Below are 25,735 nucleotides of genomic sequence, written 5' to 3'. Positions count from 1 at the left end.
GTCTTTCGATGTATCGAATGGTGTTGTGTTGCTCACGTCGCATACTACGTACAGTATAATCCATGGTAGTGCGCGCAACTGTTTGTTAACTTTGTTTTGAGAATTTAGAGGTTAGAAAATACGTTCCGGTGGTATTTGTGTATCTTTGTTCTACTACATTAATCATTTAGCTGGAAATTTATTTACCAGTTTAAGTAAATTTTGGTGTAGTAATGCCATGCTACTAGTAGAATTCATACGTTATAGTGAAAATATGATACTTTAAACTGAAACCGTTTTGCATGGCGAAGATACAATTTTTGGCGGGGACTTAAAAAAAATACGTTAAAGTGAAATATACGTTATAATAAGGTACGTTATTGTACCGGTATTCTACTGTAAATTTTTATTAAATTACGAGTTCTTTTTCAACTAGAACAAACGAACTTCGGTAAGCAATTGAACTTTCGTTTGGCTCGAAATATTTCGCTAAAAACGAACTTCGACAGATGAAATTCTTACCGAAATCGAAAATGAAAGTAGCAAAATTTCGATTTCGGTTTCGGTTTCGGTATACCGAACATTCGCACAACCCTAATACACAGTAAATTAGAGTACACATTCATAATATTGATTTAATTTCATTATTAATTAAAATTTATATTGATTATTTTACTAAATAATTTTATACACATGTTTATATTTATATTGAATACAGAGTATAAATTTAATTTAATTTTTGGAACAGGTGGTCGAGTGGTCAGAACACTCTCGTTCCACCAAGGTGATCAGGGTTCGATACCAGGATTTTCGCAAACGTGGCGGACGTTGCAGTGGCCTGTGGATTTTCTGGAGGTACTCCGGGTTTCCCCCACCATTTCATTCCGTCACTGCTTCATAACAATCTCATCTCACCTCATGCATTCTCCAGGCTGGCAGGAATCTCGAGTGGGGCAGCCCCATTCCAACTTACGTAGACCCTACTGCGGGCAGGAAACTGCATATAAATTTGCATTTCTGTTTCATAATTGTTAAGTTTCTTAAATTAAAAATATGTATAACTTCTAAGGCACCTACAGAAGTATACACAAATCATCACTGATCTAAAGCATCATAAAGAATTGTACGTATATTTGTTTATTATTTTTTATTCTTTTGAGAATTAGATGCTCTTGATCTTGCCTTATATGTGCCCATATACCCTTATGTTGCTCTGTATTTTTTAATGAGCCCTCCTTATGTTATTCTGTGTTTAAATGATTTATGTGATTGGTTGTTTGAAAGGTCTACCTTTTTGATTTGGCATGATCTTGATATGCAATGAAATATCCTATATATAGTTATTCTTACCACCGACTGTAACAACAAAGCCATAAGTATACTTAAATATTTGTTTACTGCATAGAGATGTGTATAAAATAAAAAATGAAGTGTAACATTTAAAATACAGTTACATAAGTGGAACACACCTTAACTATTAAAGTGTTTGTTGTATTCATCATTTTTTTCAATGGGTGTGTTAGGTGCTTTAGAATAAACTATACTTATAGTTACTAAAATGGTATACATATCAGAATATTAACTTTAACAAAAAGGAGAGAAATTTTTCCTATTCTGGAAATTATGTATGCGTCACTGGGAATCTTTTGATATTAATATTATTTAAAAAATTTGGTATTTATGTATTTTATGTATGTTTTGTTGTCAATTACTAGCTGCTAAAATAATCTGTAAATAGAACAGATGTACTTTGTGTATGTGTGCATGTGCATTCACTTGTTTATGATTGTTCAAACTTCCTTGTGTGTATGAAAGCTTTCACATTCATGTGTATGCACAAACAATGAATGCATGATCAATGCTCATGTGAAATGGTTACTTTCTTGCTCACTTGTTTTATTCCTGTGAACTTGCTCGCATGTGAGCTTCCATCTTGTGGGTTCACATGCTTGGTCGCTTGCATGCCTGTAGACTTCCTCGCTGGCATGCATGCGTGTGATCTTGCTCGCTCGCATGCCTGTGAGATTGCTCGCTCGCAAATGGGGTTGCTTGCTCGCATGCATGCCTGAAGGCTTGCTTGCTCGCATGCATGCCTGAAAGCTTGCTTGCTCGCATGCATGCCTGAAAGCTTGCTTGCTCGCATGCATGCCTGAAAGCCTGCTTACTCGCTCGCATGCATGCCTGAAAGCCTGCTTGCTCGCTCGCATGCATGCCTGAAAGCCTGCTTGCTCGCTCGCATGCATGCCTGAAAGCCTGCTTGCTCGCTCGCATGCATGCCTGAAAGCCTGCTTGCTCGCTCGCATGCATGCCTTAAAGCCTGCTTGCTCGCTCGCATGCATGCCTTAAAGCCTGCTTGCTCACTCGCATGCATGCCTGAAAGCCTGCTTGCTCGCTCGCATGCATGCCAGAAAGTTTGCTTGCTTGCTCGCATGCATGCCAGAAAGCTTGCTTGCTCGCATGCATGCCTGAAAGCTTGCTTGCTCGCATGAATGCCAGAAAGCTTGCTCGCTCGCATGCATGCCAGCCAGAAAGCTTGCTCGCTCGCATGCATGCCAGCCAGAAAGCTTGCTCGCTCGCATGCCTGTGAGATTGCTCGCTCGCAAATGGGGTTGCCTGCTCCTTATGCCACTAAGCTTGCTTGCTCGCATGCATGCCTGAAGGCTTGCTCCCTCGCATGCATGCCTGAAAGCCTGCTTGCTCGCTCGCATGCATGCCTAAAAACGTGCTTGCTTGCTCGCATGCCAGCCAGAAAGCCTGCTTGCTCGCATGCATGCCAGCCAGAAAGCCTGCTCGCTCGCATGCATGCCAGCCAGAAAGCTTGCTCGATCGCATGCATGCCAGCCAGAAAGCTTGCTCGCATGCATGCCAGCCAGAAAGCTTGCTCGCTCGCATGCATGCCAGCCAGAAAGCTTGCTCGCTCGCATGCATGCCTGAAAGCTTGCTTGCTCGCATGAATGCCAGAAAGCTTGCTCGCTCACATGCATGCCAGCCAGAAAGCTTGCTCGCCCGCATGCATGCCAGCCAGAAAGCTTGCTCGCTCGCATGCATGCCAGCCAGAAAGCTTGCTCGCTCGCATGCCAGCCAGAAAGTATGCTCGCTCGCATGCCTGTGAGATTGCTCGCTCGCAAATGGGGTTGCTTGCTCCTTATGCCAGTAAGCTTGCTTGCTCGCATGCATGCCTGAAAGCCTGCTTGCTCGCTCGCATGCATGCCTGAAAGCCTGCTTGCTCGCTCGCATGCATGCCTAAAAACGTACTTGCTCGCTCGCATGCCAGCCAGAAAGCCTGCTCGCTCGCATGCATGCCAGCCAGAAAGCTTGCTCGATCGCATGCATGCCAGCCAGAAAGCTTGCTCGCATGCATGCCAGCCAGAAAGCTTGCTCGCTCGCATGCATGCCAGCCAGAAAGCTTGCTCGCTCGCATGCATGCCAGCCAGAAAGCTTGCTCGCTCGCATGCATGCCTGAAAGCTTGCTTGCTCGCATGAATGCCAGAAAGCTTGCTCGCTCGCATGCATGCCAGCCAGAAAGCTTGCTCGCTCGCATGCATGCCAGCCAGAAAGCTTGCTCGCTCGCATGCCTGTGAGATTGCTCGCTCGCAAATGGGGTTGCTTGCTCCTTATGCCAGTAAGCTTGCTTGCTCGCATGCATGCCTGAAGGCTTGCTCGCTCGCATGCATGCCTGAAGGCTTGCTCGCTCGCATGCATGCCTGAAAGCCTGCTTGCTCGCTCGCATGCATGCCTAAAAACGTACTTGCTCGCTCGCATGCCAGCCAGAAAGCCTGCTTGCTCGCATGCATGCCAGCCAGAAAGCCTGCTCGCTCGCATGCATGCCAGCCAGAAAGCCTGCTTGCTTGCATGCATGCCAGCCAGAAAGCTTGCTCGCTCGCATGCATGCCAGCCAGAAAGCTTGCTCGCTCGCATGCATGCCAGCCAGAAAGCTTGCTCGCATGCATGCTAGCCAGAAAGCTTGCTCGCATGCATGCCAGCCAGAAAGCTTGCTTGCTCGAATGCATGCCAGCCAGAAAGCTTGCTTGCTTGCATGCGAGCAAGCAATCTCACCGTATCACATGCATGCCAGTGAGCTTGCTTGCATGGCTCACCAGTGAACTTGCTTACATGCGTTCATGCCAGTGAGAATACATGCTTGCAAGCGCGCTCGCTCGCATGTATTCATGCCAGTGAACAAGCTCGCTAGCCAGTTTTCTCGCTCTCTCGCAGGCATGCCAGTGCGTTCGCTCGCATGCATGCATGCATGCATGCATGCCTGCCTGCCAGCCAGTAAACTAGCTTGCATGCATGCCTGCCAGTGCACTGGCTCGTATTGTCACATGTGTGAAGGCCAGTGAGCTTTATCACATGCAGGTGTGGCAAGCTTGCTTGCTCACATGCCAGTGAGCTCACTCACATTTCATCATGCAAGCCAGTGAACATGCTCCCATGTGTGCATGCCAGTGAACATGCTCCCATGTGTGCATGCCAGTGAACATGCATGTGTGCCTGTGCACTGCCCACTGGCATGCAGGTGTGCCAAGCTTGCTTGCTCGCATGCATGCCAGTGAGGTATCTCACATGCATGCGTGCAAATGCGCATGTGCAAGTGAACTAGTTCGCATGTGTCCAGTGCGCTCGTTCACATGCATGCGAGTTAGTGTTCTTGCTCCAATGCATGCATTACTGCATGCATGTGAGCCAGTGAGCTTGCTTGCTCAGATGAATGCCAATTAGGTTGCTTTCATGCATGCATGCATGCCAGTGACATTGCTCGCATGCATTAAATCTAGCTAACTTGCATTCGTGTGTGAGCTTGCTCACTCACTTGCATGCATTCATGCATGCATGCATGCATGCATGCATGCATGCATGCCAGTATGCTTGGTCGCATGCATTCAGGCATGCCAGTGTGCTCGCTTACATGCAGACATATCAGTGAGCAGATTGCATGCATTGAGATTTCTCGTTCGATGTGAGGTTTCTCGCCTGCATGCAAGCAAGCTAACTCAGTCATGTATGCATTCAATCATAGTGCATGAATGAAATTTTGTGAGCATTCATTACCAAATTGAGATCAATAAAAAAATTTACATCATAACCTTGTCATTATTGTAGGACACTGAATTAAACATGATCCTGACATCCAGTGATACATACATTTTAAAATACTTCATTATTTTAAATAAAAATGGTTAAAATCTATCTTTATAGTCGTATAACAGCCTTGGGGAGCATAAGTCAAGAAATAGGTTGAAAACATATACATATAAACCTGCAGCTGAAGTCTGTCAAAACCTGTATAAAGGATTTACTGTATGAGCAAAAAAAAAATTTCGAACAATGTAGTATATATACTCTTTTGCAGGAATAAAAATAATTTTTTTTTTTTAAATTTCAAAAATTAAAGTTAATATTTGATAAATAATTATTTTTTCAAATACACAAAATTACAATAGTTTTCTATACTTACACAAACATAAATTATATTTACAAAAAAAATTACTAAAATTTTATGTTTTGTGACTCAGATCTTCAAAGTTGATACAACACTGTTAAATGTTCAGTCGGTCCTATGAGGAAGGCAGATTAAGGGGACCTGTCAGCCTGTGTTTCGCCCGCTCGACGCTAATGGTGAGCAGAGAGATGTACTCCTTGAGCGAGGTGGTATCGTGCATCCACAACAGCTCGTTCAACAGCTCCTGCAGTCTTCCAAATCCCACAACGGGCTCGCTCAATTCTTTTGGTGGCTCCAAAACTGTGTGCCTGTTGAGGCTGAAACATTCACATACAAATAACACTTCTAGAGACATTAACAAAGACATTACTCAAAATTTTAATACTTTTTTCAATGTTTTTGTTATCTTACTTCATACATAATTTCTGTACCTCATTTGTCATTGGTACTTTTTCTATTTCTGAAACACTATGAATGAAAAAATAAAAATTTAAGATCACAAATAAGCAAATCCACTTGAAGACAGTCTAATAATAAAACAGCTCTCATCACATAAATATTGGCAAATGAAACAATCTCTCTGGGTAGCTTATATTTCAAAAGCTAAAATTATCTTCCATACCTGGCTCTCAAGTCTGAATACAGAGGTCTGAGATACACATACCCTGGGCCTCGCTTGTTTTTGAATAGAGAACTTCATTGCTACTTATTTTTCTAATGTTCAAGGTGGAGTTCACTGGAATTAATGACAAGTCGTTGATTGATGTACAAGTCTAGTAGTACAGCATATGTAGAAGCAGAGGTATTGACATTTTTATTAGTGATGGTTCGAATCCCATTTTTCTCGAATCCGAATCCCAAACAGTACCTCGAATCCACCCCTCGAATCCGAATCCAGTTCTCAAGGGTTAATTATAAAATAATTTATAAGTTAAGAGAAAAAATTTAACATTATGCAGAATTATTTAACCCTTTAAATTTTTATTTAAAAAAACAAGGATTTTGACAGGGTCTGGATCAAGACGATTCCATTTTTGGTCACATATGTTTCCTGCAGTGCTGAGCAAACGTTCAGAGTGTCGCAGGTGGTGAACACACATATTTTTTGGACAGTTTATGTAGCCTGGGTGAACACGCAGACTGAGTTTTCCAGTATTCGAGAATGTTTATTTCTGGGTTAACTGTAGGATCACGTAAGAATCTGGTCACTTCATCAATTGCTGTAGAATCCGACTTGGTGGATTTAAGGCATTCAGGCATTATCTGTGAGTACAGTGATTCATGTATACACGGAAATCAGAAAACAAAATTCAACATCCGACGGAACAATATTTTGTAGTTACCAACTTAACATTTGTTTAAAGTCCCAAATGAACGTAAACGCTTTCCTGAAATATTTAATGGAAACTGAAAGATCTTGTCTTCAATGGTTTTAGGCCATAAGAAATATTGTCGTGCGTCTTAAAATTAAGCCTCACTAAAGCATAGTGATTAATATGCCCTAAGTTAAATGTGACAGGGTGTTTTCTCTAGTTTACCCATTAAAATTTTTTATATTAATATTAGTTATTTTTTATGTTGCTCAAAATGATTGGCTAACAAATTTATTGGTTGGCCATCATGGAATTCTCAGATAATACATATTTTAATGTTGGTAGTCTACACAAACCAAACTTGGTCCTAAAAAAATTCATAAATAGAATGTGTATCAGAATATTTAAAATTGAATTGCGATTAAAATACATGTGTACAAATACAAATGCATCCATGTTCATGAATATAAAGTAAGTTTCCCAAATCAGTACATGCTTCATAATTTTTTTTTATATAATAACGAATTAAAAGTACAATACAGTAGCACCTCGTTAATCCGTGATGCGCTAATTTGGGAATCGGATAATCCAGGACGATTTAAAAGAGAAGAAAAAAAAAGAAGTAAAAATTGTTAGCGCTTAAAATTAACGTCACGCGGGCCGGCGGCCGGCAAACACTACAAGCCATCGCGTGGGCCGCCAAACTCTGCAACGCTGTTTGTACCGACCCTTTGTGTCGCCCCCCTTTCAGCTGTCACATTTGTCACTCTTTAAACTTGAGGGGGATGTCCTGACTTCTGCTTCCCGTCTCCCTTTGTTTCCACCCACCAACGCACGGCAGGCGCCTGGCGAGTGACGTGTCTGGCTGGCATTCGGCTGTACGAGGGGGAGGGGGGGAGGGTGCAAGGTCAGCACGATCTTATCTTTCTCTCTTCGGCTGTTGTAAATGACCGTGAACTAATGGCTAGACAGTGCTAACGTAAACAGGCCAAGTAAATTGTAAGCATTTAAGTTTTTAAAGTACTACATTTACATCAATATTTTTCCTCGAATCCCGAATCTTTTCCCTCGAATTTCGAATCTTTCGAATACTAGAGATTCGGTGGGATTCGAGGATTCGAGGATTCGACCGGCCCATCCCTAATTTTTATAAATTGTAACAGACTGTACCTCTATTCTAGCAGATGAAATAATTGTCATGTTAAACTGATGCAAATATGTGTTTATACTTTAAATCTATGTCTGCTTATATCTTGTAAGTAGTAGCCAATGAATACTTGTATTCTGGTCCTTTTTGAAGTGTTTTTTTTTCTCACCATACTGTCTGTCTGGTGACAAGAGGCATTACCAACAAAAACTCATGTGCATACAAAAACTATTTGGAGTTACTTACCCCAGTGCCAGTCTGTCTTCGTATGACTCTGAATTGACAAACATTGCTTCAAACTGTAGCAGCTGATCATTCAATATCCTCAGCTGCAATTGACTGAAAAAAAAAAAAAAAATATATATATATATATATATATATATATATATATATATATATATATATATATATATATAAAGGTGGTGGCCCAACAGTGGTTGACATGGATATAATCTATATTAGAGCTGTGCCAATTCAAATCAGCAGAAGACAATTTTGCCAATATTCAAATGAATCAGCATTTCTGCCAATTAACAATATGATTGTTAATTTTTTACTGAAATTATTAAAAAGATGACATTATGAAATTGCCTGTCATAACCTAAAAATCCAGTACCCTTTTCACTTTCCGTACTACCACATTTATTTCTTAGCTACATTTGCCAGCCGTACATATCAAACTTAGCCATCCAACATTTTAATAATGTTTTTAAATCTAATACATCGTAAATAAATATATCACCAGCATGATAAAGTTAGAATAAAACCAAAACTTGCTTTATTGGTATGGCTACCACTACAAATAATTGACAAAACCAGCTGCTTGAACTGCACAGTGTGCCCCAAACCAGTAACTGCTTGGCACAGTTTACCATTTTACCTCTTTTTTTTTTTTTTTTTTTTGTGATGGATCTATGTAAATAAAAATTTCTTTTCTTTACTATACTCTTTAACTTAAACTTTGCTGGACTAATTTCCGTTTGTGTTTCCCAGCGCCGCGCGCTGATGATCCAGCTGTCCCACGTTAATTAAGCATGGCTCATCCTTTTCTCTTTGCTCCTGATCACGGCTTGGATATAATTCTTCCTCACCATGACTCCAGGCAAGACTCCTTGAAGTTACTGCTTCTGTCAGCTTCATCAGGCACAAGCTTTCTAAGATGTCAGCTGAAGTCGGCGACGGTCAAATGTAGTACTAAGATCAAGATACTTCTTCCCCTTTTGCAGCCAGAGCCCTTGGCTACTGGCCGGTCATTAGTCTTGCGCCCATGTGCGCCATCTGCCAGCAGTGTTGGAGACCATTGGGCAGCGAGTCTTAGGTCTTTTTTTTTTGTGGGTTCCTACTACCTAAGGACCTATGACCAATCAGAGGTTATCTCCTCCCATCTCCTTAGCATAGCACCGCTCCTTTCCCCTCCCCCCCTCTCGTCAACAAGGAAGGCACCTTAACTTTACGAGCTCCATCTGGCTCGCCGCTGTTACCTTCCAGTGCGCGAACAAGCTAGTCACCGACTCTCGGCTTGGCCACAGAATTCATGGTTGCGTCGAGATAGAGACTGGTTACTGCCAGTGGCGAGATGTAGTCACAGACGCGCGGGACCGAAATGAGTACTGCAGTGAAGCATTGCTAAATCACTACGAAACAGAAAAGCAAACAAGACAACAAGGGAATAGCACATGAAAGCAACTATATCTCGCCACAGGGAGTGATCGGTCTCTATCTCTGTGGGACCACGAATTCCGTGTCACGAGGCGAGAGTTGATCACTAGCTTGTTCGCGCACTGGAAGGTAACAGCGGCGAGCCAGCTGGAGCTTGTATAGTTAAGGTGCCATCCATGATGCTGAGAGGGGGAAGGGGAAAGAGGCAGGGCTATGCCGAGGAGATGAGAGATGATTGTAGCCTCTGATTGGCTGTAGGTCCTTAGGTAATAGGGACCCACAAAAAAAAAAAGAAACCTGAGCCACGCCGCCCAATGTTTCCCAAGACTGCCGGCAGATGGCACGCTTGGGGGCATGGCTTCGTTCCACCAGCGGGGAAACTGGATTTAGACACAGTCAGTGGGTCACTGCTCCGGACACCTGGTTCTAGGAAGCACAGCGAAAAACGGGGAAAGCTGGCTTAGTGGGAACTTGCAAAACTAGCCTTTGGCGTGTCCTGGCGATGGCGAACAAGATCTTCACACCTGACTGAAAGATGCAGACTTCAGCCAACATCTTAGAAAGTTCGCGCCTCAGACAAAGCTGACAGGAGCAGTAACTCTAAGAAAGAGTCTCACCTGGAGTGGAGAGGAATTATATCCAAGTCGTGATCAGGACGAAGAAAAAATGATGAGCCATGGAATTAATGTGGGATTGCTGGATCATCAGCGCGCGGTGCTGGGAAACACAAACAGAAACCAGTATAGCAAAGTTTAATTTGGAGAGTACAGAAAGGAAAACAAATTTAAATTAGATAAAACTGTAAACTGTACCAAGTGGTTACTGTTTCGCGGCACAAATATTCCCCCGCTGAAAGGCGAAGCCTAGGGTCAGTACCTGTACCCTGAACACTTAGATAGGGACAACGCAAAAGTTCATGGACTTCTACCGATGCCTGTGGTCAATTAAATTTTGAATTAAATGTCCAAGAGATTTTCATCGGCGCTGCTCGGACCACAGTTGTTAAATGCATCTGATAATCATTCATAAACCCCTTGGCACAAGTGCGGGTTCCTACCAGATCCTTCTCAGACAACCCAGGACTGGCTTGTTTGCAGTAGTCATACAGTGGCCTGCTGATCTCTCGTACACAAACTGGGAAACTAGTTAGGCTGCCATTCTCCATTTCCTTGTCTACCAGTTACTCTAGCACCTGTTCCAAGCTTTACAGAAAATGAGATGCAAAGGCATTATAAGCTGCCCTTTGCAACAGTGTGTGTCTAAAGGAGAAAGCTGAAACCCCTACAGTCTACACTCGATACACAAAATGTTGCACGTGCTTGACCAAGGATTAGCCATGTGACTGTTTCCACAACAACCCACTCTTCCTTCCTTGTCCGGCAACACAATTCTCCCAGCGAATCGAGACAGTTTGCCCCCTGCATTCTAAGAAGGAATTTAAAAATGCAGATACTTACTCTAGGCTCTCAGCATGCTCCATCCTACCCTGGAATGTAACTGCTGCTGCTCGTAACTCACTAATGGCAGCTCTTAGTTGGTCTGAAACAAAAACAAAAAAAAATTGCAAGCCTTTAGAATGCTGAAAGTAACATGTACGTAGTTTCACAATTCTTATCGTAATTTGTTACAAAATGGAGCAATATTTTGCTATATATAGTTATATATTGAAGGTAAAGGTCCCTTCTTTACCAACAAACCTTTAGATTGCCATGTAGAAAAAAATAATTAAAAATTTCTTACTCAATAGTTTATGAGTAAAGACAAGTTTTTCAATTAATTGAGTGTGATAAAACAACCTGTAACCCAAAAGCAACTAAAAAGTGATCAGTATTGTACAATTTTAAAATATTGCTTGAATTAGCCACCTTTTAAAATAAGTTGCCACGTAAATTTTTTTTTTCCAGTATGAATAATCAAATTCATTTGATTAAAAGGTTTTGCAGTGTAATACAGTAGAATCCCTCCCAAACGACCCCCCTCTGGAACGACCATTCCGTAAGAACGACCAGTTTTCGAGGAACCGTGAAAAAATTCGAAGAAAAAAATGAGTAAAATCGGATGAAAAACAAGTGCGCTGCACACTATGTACGGCGCTGCGCGTCACGTTTTTCTTGGCCAGCGCTGTACTGTTGGCAGGCGCACGCATGGCTAAAAATAGATACCACCCCTCCAGAGTCCAGACTGGCCACCCTAGCGATAACGGTAAACAGTGGTGCGCATGCGCATTTTTGTTGCCGTCTCGATCCCGTGTATTTGTCTTGTGGCTTGTTAGTATGATCTTGCTCGCTGGTTTTATTATTGTTGACGACTTATTACGCTTTGTTTCTTGGACGCCGATTTGGTTAGTGGTTTGATTTTGTGAATTTTGTATATTGTTGACGACACACGTATTTGTTTTTGGATTTTGATTTGGTAAAATTATTGGCTTGATTCTATGAACGATCGTTGACGAGACACGCAGTTTTACACGGATTTTGATTTTTTTTTTTGGGATTTTCGTTTTGCATTTGTGAAAATGAGTGCCAAGCGAAATACACTTTCGCTAATGAAAAAATATGAGATCATCCAGCAAGTGGATAAGAAAACAATTTCCAAGACTAAGATAGAGCAGCAATACAACATTCCGAAGTCTACTCTCTTCACGATTCTCACGTCGGTTGGTTATTATGTCCGCCGTTAGCTCGCCTGGCGCCGAGAGACGTGTCTGGCAGGCATCCGGCGCGGCGGGACGAATGGTGACGCCGAAAGAGAGAGAAGGGGGGGGGGGGGCAGTAATAAATGGATAAAAAATAAACTACCTACGTTACATAACGTTAGCACGATGTTATTTTAAAGCTGCCCAAATAAAGGATGGGGTTTTACGTGAAATGGTTAGGGGGGGGGGGGGGGGGAAATTGGCCAAAAATTGCCCAAATTCTCTGGAACGACCCTTCCGTAAGTACGACCGTTTTTTCGGGAACCGTGAGGGGTCATTCCAGCGGGATTCTACTGTAATTGCTTTTTTTTCAGCTGATTTAGTACAAATGTCAATAATTTGTACAATATCCTTTATAAAATGCTGCATAACTGCTACATATTTTTAGTGGTTTTAAAATTATTATACAAAATGCATGGTTTCACACTTAGAAAGAAACAACCTTGTCTTGTACATCAGTTGACTTATATGGTATTTATACAAAACTTAAGTATGGTGTTACCCTGTTTAATTGCATAATCGTCTCACTATTATTTAAGGGAGTCAAAAATTGCAGAGAAAAATTCTCGCATAAAAATCACATGATGTTTTTGGTCCCGCTGTTAGATTCCAAGTGCTTTGTGTAGGTAGTAAACATGACAGGATAAAGCACGTGCAACAACAATCTGTTTTCAAGTCGCTGTCGGGCAGTTCGGTAGTTATAACGGAAAAATACAGTGTTTAAGATGAACCTGCACAATACGATTTCCTGTTCAATATGGTCAAATGTTTAAATGTTCTCAATAAAATAAACACAAAGCATCTATGGAATTCTACTAAGACAAATATTTGGTACCTACGACCCATATTCGAGAGTGACCCTTAGTTTTATGCTCTAAATTATAGGTGTGACCTATACCCAGGAGACACCCTCTCAAGTAAATACGGTAATATTTGGCCCAACAAAAACAATTTATACCGGATTTATAAATGTCTACTGAACACTTAACAATAATTCATATTTAGAATTAAAAAAAAAAAAAAAAATACACTGATGTAAACATTTTAAATGCAATGTGCAAGAAACTGCACCAGGTTGTAGAAGAAGTGCGGTCTGAACGGACGGAACTCACCGAGGTGCAGCGCGTGCGACTGGATGGCGTAGCTGAACCTCCCCTCCGTGGTCGCCAGGGAGTGGTTCAGGAAGTCTGCGTAGTCGAGGGGACTGAAGGGCACCGCGGGGCTCTCGGCCAGCCTCACCAGCAGCACCCCCCACAGCTGCGTCACGGCCTTGAGGTACCGCAGCTCTGGATCCGCTAAGTCACCGGGCTGCAGCAACATCGTGTCGGTTAGCTTACGGTTCATGCGAACACCCTCACAACAAAAAAACTAAAATAATTATTGGCAGGGGCGCAACAACAGGGGGGGGGGGGCAAGGGTATTTTGCCCCCCCTCTGAAACCTTGAAGTGGGGGCAAAGAAATTGCTATGTAATCAATTTTTAGATAATAAAACTGCTTAAATAGCACCATTTTTCACCTTGAAATACAAACTTTCCCGGGGGAGGACCCCCGGTCCCCCCGCTTCAATAGAGGGGATCGATGATTCTTTATAGAAAGGTATATTGGCCCCCCCTTTGGAAATTTAGTTGTTGCGCCCCTGATTATTGGGGATGGAATGGTCAAAGCCTCAAATCCTCAATATAATTTCATCTAAAAAAAAATGTTTTTAAGATTTGAGATTCTGGGGAAAAAAATTCTAAGAAAAATAATGAAGGTAAATGAAGTAAATTAAAAAATTCAACACTCTGAAGTTTACAATATTGAATTGTATTTTTCTTCATATCTACATATCTTATTCCCTGAGACAGTGTATTTTAATGTCATTATTTACAAAAAAATCACAATAATTATTGATTCAGGAAACTAAATTCATGAAATCAATGTTTCAACACAATAAATATTTATTTATTTTAATTTATTTTAGTTTTCAATCTTAAGTCCTATATTCTAATTCAAGGGATAGATCTGAGGTTCTCTTTATGATTCAAATTCAAGATTATTTTTTTGAGAAAATTGGTAAAATGGCTAACCCAGAAAGATATTTAAAAAAAAAATAGTAAATATAATTATAGTACTTATTAAAATACAACCATGCAAAAGATAACTTACCTGAGATTTTGAATTGGTAAAAGAGAAATCAATACCAGGAATGCCTTCATTATGTATCATTGTATGCATGAAGTCATCACTGTCTGGCAAACTGCAACATACATTCCACTATTTCAGTAACCAGTAAATATTAAAACCACAATATGATCAAGATACAGGCCAATATCAATTTTAAAGAAAACTATGTAAGTCGAGGTGTAGAAAGTAATTTTTTTGAGAATAGGCCATTTTATGTTAAGCAAGAAACCTGGACTATGTGCATTTTTCTGTGTGCGTCTTGAGTGTACGTGTCGGCGCCAATAAAGCTCAATATTCACCAGACTCATTGTACTTAATTCTCGACCACGAGTTTCCCAGCACAGATGGAGGTGTGTGGGGCGCCTCAAGACCCCACGAGCAGTAACATAGTGTGCCCGCCGCTGAGAGCGGGCCGGTGAGTGCTAGCGGGGGGGGGGGGGGGGGGGGGGAGTCGAGCCTAGCTCCACACGGGTCACATCACGGCCCTGGGACAGAGTCGGTAGCCGGGTCCACGTGGTGGCGCCCAAGATATAAACGTACGCCGATTCGTAAACCTCCCTCAAAATAGTACAACCTGACATACATGTTCTTTAAACTTGCTTAAATTCTAATTTCGTATGTCAGAAAATGTGGTACGAGTTCTTTCTTAATTGCTGACAGTCTGTCAAGTTAATTGATGAACTGATTAGTACATACACATACTTCCCACACTGTACCCCATTTATGACTGTTCCAAGATACCCAGAGGTAAGTGTTACACAAATAGATCCAAAATGGGTTCAAAAGTCAAATAATTATTAACAGTCATAACAACCTCAAGCTAATGGCTGAGACATATTTAGTGAATGATCAGCTTGAACATTAACAATGAATTGTGGCTAAAGTTATTACTACTCAACTCATGTTGAAAGCAAGAGAAGCCTCAAAGTCATAAAGTTGTTACTGAAACATTTATAAACAATTAAATACGCACTTAAAAATTAATAATAAAAAAAAAAGAAATGCTATTCCTATTATTGATCAGTAGCGACAAGATTATATGGTGGATTGTAATAAAACCAAAATAACCCCGAAAAGCATGTCAAAACAGCACATATCACAGAAATGCAGTTTATATCCTGGAATTAAGTAACAATTAACCAAAACTTAATTCAAAACATAAAAAAAGGAATCTTTTATGATTGAAGTTCAAAGAATGTTGTTATTTCCAGACAAAAAAAAAATTGTACCGTAGTGCATGGATCAGAAAAATTAATTTAATTTGTTTTTCTGTGATTTTTTATTGAATAAATTTTAAAACATAAATGCTTGCTAATTTAGTTTTATTGTTCTAAATGTATTTGATTTAGGCTAATTTATTAAAAACTATTTCATCCTAAAAAATGCTCCATATAAATTATACCCCTATTTTGATAGAGAAAGTACTACAAAACAGCTTTCATAAAAATAAAAACCCAGAAATACTCTGTTTTAAAAACGAAATTGGACTAAAAATAAAACCCTTAATCATATCTCTATTGATAGGGCCAATGAAAAATGGTAAATAAAAAAGGCCCATTTCGGTGAATAAAAAGAGTTATTTCGGTGCCAAATTTCGGTGAAAAAAAAATTGTTTAGTTAGAAAAAATAACTATTTTGTCATTATAATTTTATACACATGTATATGTTTGATGGAATAATTGTTTTATTTGGTCGAAATTTATCAAAAACAATGTTTTGAAGTACATTCACATCTAAAATTTAGCACGCTGCATTTGTAATTAAAATTCTCAAGATTACATACAACAAAATCGGAAACTGATCATAAACGTTAGTGGCTCAAGTCCATTTTGACTACCTATCTCTGAAAATCAGCTATTATATGTTTCCTGCAAACTAGTCCCCACCAAAACACTGTACTTATTCAACAGTACAGAGTATTGTTTTTTTTTTTGTTTACTTTTTCACCGCCTCAACTGCGTGTGCGGTATTTGTTCATGTATATGTTGGCACTCTTGGCCGGCATTTATTTTCGTGCATTGCCGTGACAACTACGAAAATAAATAGTCGCCTCGGCTAGGACGCCCAAATACAACAATTAACATTTTGAAAGTTATGATTTGATTGGCTAATATGGAAGTGACGCTATTTTTCTGGACTGCGTTTGGCCGATTCAGAGAAAGGAACAAAGATTGAGTTAAGGCCTATCGACGATTGCGTCACCAGACGCATTTGCGGTCGGCAAAATAATGTCATTTTTGCCGTTTTATGGCCTTCTACATCTCGTAGGAACGTGTGCGACGACGGAGACTGAGTAGGCGTACGTCTGGATGTAATAATTTTCATTCGTGAAATATATGGTTCTAGAGTAACTTGACGCTTAGTTCCAGAACCCAATGCTTTGTTCACCTTGTGCGATGCTCGAAATTTACAGTGTTTTCACACGTGTATTTTATTTTCCAGTCGACTTGCACATTACAGAACTTGCACATCATGATGCCTTTTTCTTTACTGATTACGTAAAATCCTTCAGCTCTTTCGAAAACACAACTTTCGGCATTTTATACGTTTATCCAGTGACCACGGTAATATGACCAAAATGACACAAAAACTTTCAACGGAAAACGATCATAGATGCGGAAGAGAGACATATTGCATCCACTCGGAAATAAAGAACTTAAACTCGACAGACACGCACTCGTGAAAACAAAATCATAGAACATTTCGACACTCGTAACTACCAACGCCATCTGTGATTTGTCCACCAGTAGCTAAAATGATAATGTTTATTGCCACGCTCTACTCTATGGGTGCTAGAGAAAAACAAAAGCAAAGATGGCGTCTCACATATAACCTCTTGGAATAATAAACGTTTTGTGCAAGTTCCAGAATGATTCAACGTGATTTTTCGCGATAAAAAAGGTTAATTTCGCGCGAATATAGCGATTTCGTCATATTTCGTGAAAAACTACAGATTTCGCGCATCACAGCAAATTTCGTTAAAACGAAATGCAGTATATTAACGTCTTATCACTACCAAGTAAGGTTATTTGTATTACACATCATGTGGAAGTGATTTTTTTAAAATTTCGCGATTTCGTCATTAACGAAATTTGACTACCCCTATCTATTGATCACAGACTCACGTTATGTTTGCAAGCTGTTGCCAACTGTCAGCGAGAGTCGTCCTGCCTGCAGCCACTTCTGCAGGACTTGGGTTCGGCACCAGAGCACTCGCGTCACGAAGCACCTTGAACATCAGCGGGGAAGAGTGGACGAGAAGCATTTCATTCCCTGGAAGTAAAACACACCATGAATGTTTACTGCATCAGAAACCTGTATTAAATTAAAAAAAAAAAAAAAAACAATTATTTTATGTTAAAATTAGTAGACAACAGTTACGAGAAAAGAACATTGCAATGTGTCAACCGTAAATGAAAGATACTGGGCTACCATAGCAAACACCACGGAAACCAGATTATTTGTTGCATTCAATTTTTTTATTTTTTTATTTTCCAACTGATCTGTACTATTTCCCTTTCAAGAGGATCTTGCTATGATTTCCATCTTAACAGGGTTTTACTGCATTTGTGATTAGTTTGATATTCCATTTGAAATGTATTATAATAATAAAATCAGCATTGGCAGGACTGACCCGTGACCGGAGCGTTGACGCTGACGTACGCCACCTCCGTGTTGTCCAGCACGGACAGCCAGTCATCGCTGATGAGCGGCGACGTGTAGTGGGCCTCCGCGAGAGCCAGCCCCCAGCTGAAGAACAGCATCGAGCGCCGCGGCCGCCAGCCTGCGGGGCGAGGCAAGCACTGTCTGTATCTGTTCTGCTTTCGTTCATCCAAGTTACTGTAAAATATTTATTATATCATTTGCACTGTTATAGACTATACAGCCTGACTCATGCTTAGATTGCAGTTAAGTACAGAGCAAATGGCAACCACTTTTGCAAGATTGATACAACCCGGCTTGTTAATATTTATATTCTTATCTTGTATACCATCAATAATTATAAGTTTGAATGATTTTTCTATTAATTTTACTATTTGTTAACTTTTCTAAGACCATAAAAGTTCTGCTATTGAGAAAACAGACTCTGTATATGAAAAAGAGACTTTAGCCCATGTCTAGACGTGCGAGAAATTCGCTGAATACCTAGAGGCAGTTGAGTTCGAATTATGCAGGAATAATCAGGCATTTACATGGCTATGGTAATCAAAGAAACAACTAAGGAAGTTAGGATGCTGGGTGGAGAGACTCAGTAGTTTTCATTTTGTTATCAAGCACGTCTCCAAGAAAGATAACAACTTGGCCGACGCCTTATCTCGTATGTACAACCCCAGGGAATTTGTAGTCTAAGGGGACCAGGAAGGAAGCACTGACAGCGATGTCAAAGGATTAACCTTATTGAGGAATATACCTGAGGCAATTTATGACACGGGTGGATATTGACCCAGTCTGTGTGAAACTGAAAAAAAGAAATTTCGGGAGAAAATGAAGAACAACTCTGCATACAGAGGGGGTTGCTAGAAAACGCAGTAGAGCTGGAAAATTCTACATCTACGTATCCAAAAGGTTACGCAAAATGAATATTACAATGCCTCTTATTTTGGTTGGCACTTCGGGCAAACACAGACAAATAACGGCAATCAGTAAGAGTTTTTTTGGCCAGGGATGGAGGAAGAAGTAAGACAGAAAGTGAAAGAATGCAAAACTTGCCAAAAAGGCAAAAGTACCAACACCAGGGTTGAGTCAGTGAGTTCCCCACCGAAGTTTGTGTGGGAACGGGTACACCTGGATTGCTTTGCACCCTTACCTCATTCAAGTAAGTATTGGTAGAGGTTTTCTAAACACATGATGGCATTTAGTAAGTATGCAAGACCAGAAAACATGAACAAACTGCAAAATCCCGAACGAAATGAACTTGATGGCTCTCAGCTGGGGAATACCTCTTTTATCGCATAATTGTCGCACCTATATTTTAGGCCGTCAAAATTGGGATAAAAAGACTTCTCACGTAAACGTAGCATGTTGTTTTTGGTCCCGCTATTAGATGCCCAGCGCTTTGTGTAGGTATCTTTTCTGTATAAAACGATGTATTTAAAGTAGAAATCTAATATTTATTCCGACATTACCACTTACTTATTTAATTAACAAAAATACGAAGTTGTCTGACGTGTAAATTTTCTTTTAAAGACGCTTTCAAACGTTATTACCTTTATCTGTTCGTTTGCGTCATCGCGCTGTACCATTTACAATAATGTAAAAAACCGCTAGTTGGCATCATTCATGTTTGGTTATGTTGCTTCCCATATAGAGCGCACACACGTAGTCGAATATCGATATCTCGCCGATTGCATGCAACGCGCGCTCTCTGTCAACTGCCGAGTTAACTACATCTGATGGCCCGCACTCTTTCGTGGCAAGTGTGTACTACGACAATATTACGTGTTAGTTCACGTCACAGATTGAAGTGGCTTGCGTTCGCGTCACAGTTTTGGTTTTTCTATTTAAAGTCGAAGAAAGGTTTTTGTTGCATGACTTATTAATTTAAATTGTTTGGCGTGCTCTTTAAAACTTCATTTTTAAATAAACGTACTATGGGTTTTGTTTTCATAAATAACTTTATCTAACAATATTTTTATTCTCGCATAATCGTCGCACCCCTACTTTTAAAACTTGAATTTAGTATAAAATGTGCGACGATTATGCAAGAAAACACAGTAGTGCAAATAAGCCCCTATCGTCCGGCAAGCAATATAATAGATCATTATAACCGTGTCATTCAGAATGCCACGTAGAGTGAGATAAGTCTTAATTTCCTTATTTTAGGAATAAACTATAGTATTAGTTCAGCCACAGGGAAGACTCCAGCTCAAATGTTTTTCAGGAGAGATTTATTACACCCGCTAGGGAACGTGTGGATCTTGAGCTAGATAGCAGTTTAGATGACAATGAGACCCGAACTAAACAATGCTGGAACAAGGCTAGTGAACACCTGAAAAGGTATCATAGACGCATGACGAAGCAGTTTGAAAGATGACAAGAACAGATAACATACAAGGAAGGTAATCTTATTATAGTTAAAATGCACATTCTGAGCAAGGCCATTTACAAATTCAAAGGCCATTAACAAATTTAGTGGGAAGCTGAGTTCAAGTTTAAAGGACCTTACAAAATTATTAAGTTTCTGACACCCAACACTTTGCTGCTCAGGGACAGACACAAGGATGTAACATTTAAAACACATGTTTACAACATGAAGCCCATTTGAGGGCGTGATTTAATTGTCAAGGTGTTCATTACTGCGAAAAAAAATTTTTTTTTTCTCTAGATTGTGACTTTGTTTTATCTTGGCTTTAGTGCGAGTCAGAAGTCTGGCGAACTTAGAATTCTGCTAGTTAAAAGACAATTATTTTATTAAGGGGGGAGGGGGAGACGAATGTTGTGGTTGTATTTTTCCGCCCACAACGATCAGATTTTCAGACTTTGAGTAACTTTACCCCTGAATGTTGACCAACCACTAGACGTAGATATGTGCCCAGTTGCCTATCCTCCCAGCAAACCTCCACAGCAGCTAGCTTGTGTTGTGCGTAAGATGCCCGACGTGACCAATTACGTGATCTGTTCACCCCCTACATCAACCCAGTAGGACAGAGGAGTAACGCAAACCTTCTGGTGACTTGCATCATGCTGAAAAAATCTTAAAATATAAGAGCGAGATAATGAAATAGGTGTCCACAAATACGCGGTGAACTAACTGCAGGACTTTTCAAGACCTTTAAACAACATTTTCTTATAACTATTTTATATGACAAGCTAGATAGCTTGACAATGTCAAGGTCATTTCTATTTACAACTAGCTGATGTACCCACGCGTCGCTACGAAGATTACAGACAGAAAACACTCACAATGCTCACTGTGCATGGATGGGGCGAAATATCCATAACGCTGACACGAAAGAGAGACATAAAAACTCTCTCCTTTATTATATAGATAAGTAAAATTAACATGATACCAAATATCTATTCATAGGAACATGGCAAATTTTATGTTACAAGCTAATTTACACAAGATTTAAATCAACAGTCTCCAACTACCTATATATAATGTTCAACTATTAACTGAAGTGAGACATCTCTAAAGAAACGCAAGTTCGCAAAAGACTGCTGGCAATTAAAATTGTGTGTCTTTGAACACCATTACTGTTTATTTCAGGACGTTTTTGTAACCTTCGTGACCAGTCCAGTTCCGTTACTTTCTCATCACTTATGTAAACATCCTGGGAAGTGGCTCACCTCTAGTGGTTCTCAGCATGTTGAAGACTCTGGCCAGCTCCATCATGGCAGCAGATCCACCCGAGTACTTGGCGTGGTCGCCGCCTTCCACAGAGTTGCGGCTGGAGCTCACCATCACGTACCTGTCTGAGACGCGCGCGTGCAAACATCACCGCCTGCACTTCATCCTCATGTACACGTTCAGTTTACTGGATTACATTTATATGCTTCCTTTTTTGTGGTGAAAAACAAACGAAAGTAAGAGTGAGAAAACACTCCCACTGTTTTTTACAGCCCCTGGGCATAACCGCAGAGGGAAATCACCGCGGAAGCTAAGACTCTGGGTGCATGCCCTAGTTGTGAAGTAAGGGAAATGTGCCTACGAGCGGGTCTTCAGGACAGTGAGCAGGGCTGGGCTCCGATCAGACGGCAAGGTGCTGCCCGAAATGATGCTGTGGCATTCATACCAGGAGCGACCGTCTGCCGATATTCACTTCTCAGCTGCAGCGAGAGTTTACACAAGTGCACCACTGACATTAGGCCATGGTTTGGATAGAGAAGTAAATAAAGGTAATCAATGTCACACTCCCTTCGCTCTTCAAAGTTTTAACCTTTTAATGTAATGAGTTTTTTGAAAATGTTGTTCTGGTTTAGAAGCCTATTTTTATATTAAATTTAATAGGCTAAATTTTAGTCACTTTAATTATCTTCATTACACCCTTTATTAAAATAATAGTAATAGATATCTAAAAATTAAAAATACAATATTTCTACAACCTTATCAATTTGGTTTTTCTTATCTCCAATAGTTCAATTTTAAACATATCACTTTCAACAACATAAATACCAATAAAACAAAATACATAAAACCAATAAAATACATTTAAAAAAAACACTAATGTCTAATGAAAAAATGTTTCAGCTGTTTTATAGAAACATGAACTAGTACAATTTGGATTGACAGTTTAATTTTACTACTGAATCTTTGAATTTTATAATTACTTAAATGCTAAAACATATTTTACTAACAATTGAACATTATTTGAACCCTTGAACAAAAGTAAGTTAAAAGCATTGTTCACAAAAATATTTTACAGAAAAATGTGACATTTGGAATTGAAATTTGTGTCGGAATACAGCACCAAGATGATTACGAAACCAGAATCATTGTGAGCGTTACAAAGAGAAGTCAGTACCTGGCTCTTGAACGCCCTTTATCCCTGCAATGACGTTGTAGAACCTCCTCTCCACACTCACTGTGTTCACCTCCAGCCTGAGGGACAGCCGTGTCTGGGACGACTGGAAGTGGTACTCGCTCAGATCACCCCGCCAATCCTCGGGCACCCTCTCATCCTGGTCTGTCTTCATTTCCCTGCGTGTGACACATTCACACCACCCTGCTTGGTATAGGTAAGTGAAAATATTAACACAGCAAGTTTTTTTTAAGAATCACTATTAAAAACTGATAAATTAATGTCTGTGTCGAAATATGGCAAGGGTACTCCCAAAAGACTGTATATAGATATAAAAATTATGTACACTACCTAAATATTAAATATATATAAGATAGCATATTTCTAAACGAACATGTGTACGTGCCAGTTCGCATGGTAGTACCGATGTGACATAAGTAATTTTGTTATATTTAACTGTTTAACCAGTTTAAACCAAGAATCAAGTCAGTTTAGATGTTTTTTCTTCATGGTTCTAACCTGAACCATAATTTAAAAACAAATAAAACATACCTTTTGTTTATGTGTATCAGGAATGATGTAGCCTTACAACAAAGAAATAATTTTTGAATTCAGTCCTGTAGTTTTTGAATTTGCTTATTACTAGGGACAATATTATATGGTGAATTGTGATAATCCCGAAATAATAAAAAAAAAAAAATGTCAGAACACCGTATAACACCGAAAAACTTGTCAAAACACCATATTGTCTTCACGTAATTATAAGCGACCTGACGGTAATTCCACTACTTCCTGGCGCTATGACACCCTGACCACCCCCAGTCTCTCTTGGAAGCAACTGCTGCACCTCGAGGACTTCAACGTTTGAAGTATCTGAGCCATTAGCATCCGCCGTTCTTATTTAATATTTCATCCTTTTTCTTTCATAATCGATGCCTACTCAGAGTAGTAGACTGTTTTGCTTAGAAATTTAAGTTCTTTTAAGTACATTTCAAACGGATCGACACCACTAACTTCTAGGTGTCCTGGTCCGCATCTAAGCCGGATGAATTGCCATTGCCATCTGGAGTAATAATCTGCATGAATAAAAGCCCTTGAACCAAAACAGTGAGTATTTTGCCCATCCACCACGTGTGCCGATTTAAAAGGTCCAGAGCATGTGGTATGCTTGGAGAGCCCACCGATGACCACCGTTCGATCGTGTGATAGAGTGCCCGATGCTCAGAGCGGGTTGATAAGGAGTTAACTACGTTCAACAAAGGGAATCGAGCCTAGCTCCCACAAGGGCGACATGACCTAGGGACAGAGTCGTAACAAGCCAGGTCCAGGTACCCATCCACGTGGTGGCGCCCAAGTTCACACTTGCATCACGACTAACTAATTACGTAAATTTCATTACTATAATAATTCTAAGTAACTACACTTGAATAAATGTAATGAATTTATGAAGCCTTTTTTTTTTAACATCTCAGTCCTGCGATACCTCCATTTACACTAACACCTCTTACAAGGGAAGGGTCCGAGTCAGGGTTCACCGATTTGCCTTAAACTGTGAGAGCAGAAGCAGGTTGGTGCCCCTGTAAACATCCTGAAATATCTTGCCAGAGTGGGCCCTAAGAAGCAAGAAAAAGCTCTTTAACAATTTTTAAGTAGAGTTTGAAGAATATTTTTTTTTCATACATTGGCAAGTCAGCGGCATGGTGCATACCCACTGGTACTTTTTTTTAATTTTCAAATATTTCATTTTTTGCAACATTAAAATATTAATTACAGAATTAAAAAATATATTTCAAGACTGTTACAAACTGTAGGAAAAAAAGAATGGTACATAATAGCTGAACTAAAGGGGATTTGAAACAGCTGCCAGAGCCATGTGCTCTGAAACCACGATAAGAATAATGAAAAAACGATCAAATGGAAATATAACAACAAAACGTTTCTAAACATTTGCTTAACGTTGTTATTGAATGACAAAAGTTAAACTCACAAACCACGCTCTACAGTAAATAAATTTTAAGAATGTATCTTTAAAACAATTCCTGTTTAAATATATTATTAACTAAATTACAGTCAACTTTACTGAATTTAATTTATTAAATTTAAAATATGCATTTAACTGTTTTAATATATTTAAATAATTCCATAGTTAATGTTTAATACTGCATAAAACTAAAAAAAAAAAACTATAAAAAAAAAGAAGCAGTGGGTATCAAACTTGAGCCAGCGGATTGCCAGACAATACATTTGATCAATGTGCCATGCCACTGAATTGAAATTTCATGATGACTACCCTCAAACACTACTTTTAAAATCTTTAAAGAGCTTTTTCTCACTTCCTAGGACCCACACTCAGGTGAGATATTTTAAGACATTGTAAGGGCACCTAATAGTTCTACTCATACAGTTTAAGCAAAAGAGGTGAGCCCCGACTCAGACCCTCCTCTTGTTAGTAGGGACTAGCTTTCCTTCTAATGCTGTTTCTAAATGAAAAAAAAAAATCACACACACGTGAAAACCAACACTACTTACTCGAATAATCTTTTGGCATATTCTGCAGACACAACCTGAACAGGTACACACTCTGCAGACGACATATCTTCACTCTGTACTGTAAAAACAAAAAAAAGATCATTAAAAACTATAGCTATAACAACTCAGAATGTTTTGTGTGTGCATACAAACAAATGTTCAGGTATTTATAATTCATCAAGGAAATCAACAATGTAATATTCATAAATAATTAGTGCATTGCTCCATCAAGTATCTGGACTTAAGAAATCCCTAATTCCACTATCTGAAATGTTTCTGAAACTACTATTGACCTGCCCCAAAGTTTGTTGCCAGCTGTACATAATTTCAAATTCTATGCC

General features: G+C 39.8%; 1 protein-coding gene and 1 long non-coding RNA gene across 8 annotated transcripts in view; one reads left to right on the top strand and one right to left on the bottom strand.

The window, feature by feature from the left end:
* Positions 1 to 14,706, top strand: part of LOC134535860 (uncharacterized) — a 28,656-nt gene extending 13,950 nt beyond the window's left edge. Inside the window, exon 4 of the long non-coding RNA XR_010075718.1 lies at positions 13,311 to 14,706. This is a non-coding gene — a long non-coding RNA (uncharacterized LOC134535860). The remainder of the gene's footprint in view (positions 1 to 13,310) is intronic.
* LOC134535859 (N-acetylated-alpha-linked acidic dipeptidase 2-like) overlaps positions 5,381 to 25,735 on the bottom strand; it is a 57,934-nt gene continuing 37,579 nt past the window's right edge. For 6 of the 7 annotated variants that reach the window (XM_063375194.1, XM_063375195.1, XM_063375197.1 and 3 more), the window contains 10 exons: positions 25,395 to 25,473; positions 22,869 to 23,044; positions 21,694 to 21,819; positions 18,038 to 18,187; positions 17,529 to 17,676; positions 14,386 to 14,476; positions 13,349 to 13,544; positions 10,999 to 11,080; positions 8,129 to 8,221; positions 5,381 to 5,739 (listed from right to left, as the gene is read on the bottom strand). In XM_063375194.1, coding sequence (XP_063231264.1) covers positions 5,538 to 5,739; positions 8,129 to 8,221; positions 10,999 to 11,080; positions 13,349 to 13,544; positions 14,386 to 14,476; positions 17,529 to 17,676; positions 18,038 to 18,187; positions 21,694 to 21,819; positions 22,869 to 23,044; positions 25,395 to 25,473 — 1,343 coding nt within the window. In that variant the 3' untranslated portion in view covers positions 5,381 to 5,537. The remainder of the gene's footprint in view (positions 5,740 to 8,128; positions 8,222 to 10,998; positions 11,081 to 13,348; positions 13,545 to 14,385; positions 14,477 to 17,528; positions 17,677 to 18,037; positions 18,188 to 21,693; positions 21,820 to 22,868; positions 23,045 to 25,394; positions 25,474 to 25,735) is intronic. The other variant, XM_063375196.1, reaches the window with a different exon arrangement.

Source organism: Bacillus rossius, chromosome 10, assembly GCF_032445375.1.
Source record: "Bacillus rossius redtenbacheri isolate Brsri chromosome 10, Brsri_v3, whole genome shotgun sequence".
Lineage (NCBI taxonomy): Eukaryota > Metazoa > Arthropoda > Insecta > Phasmatodea > Bacillidae > Bacillus > Bacillus rossius.
The sequence above is the reverse complement of the archived record's forward strand: the minus strand, read 5'-3'. Positions and strand labels throughout refer to the sequence as shown.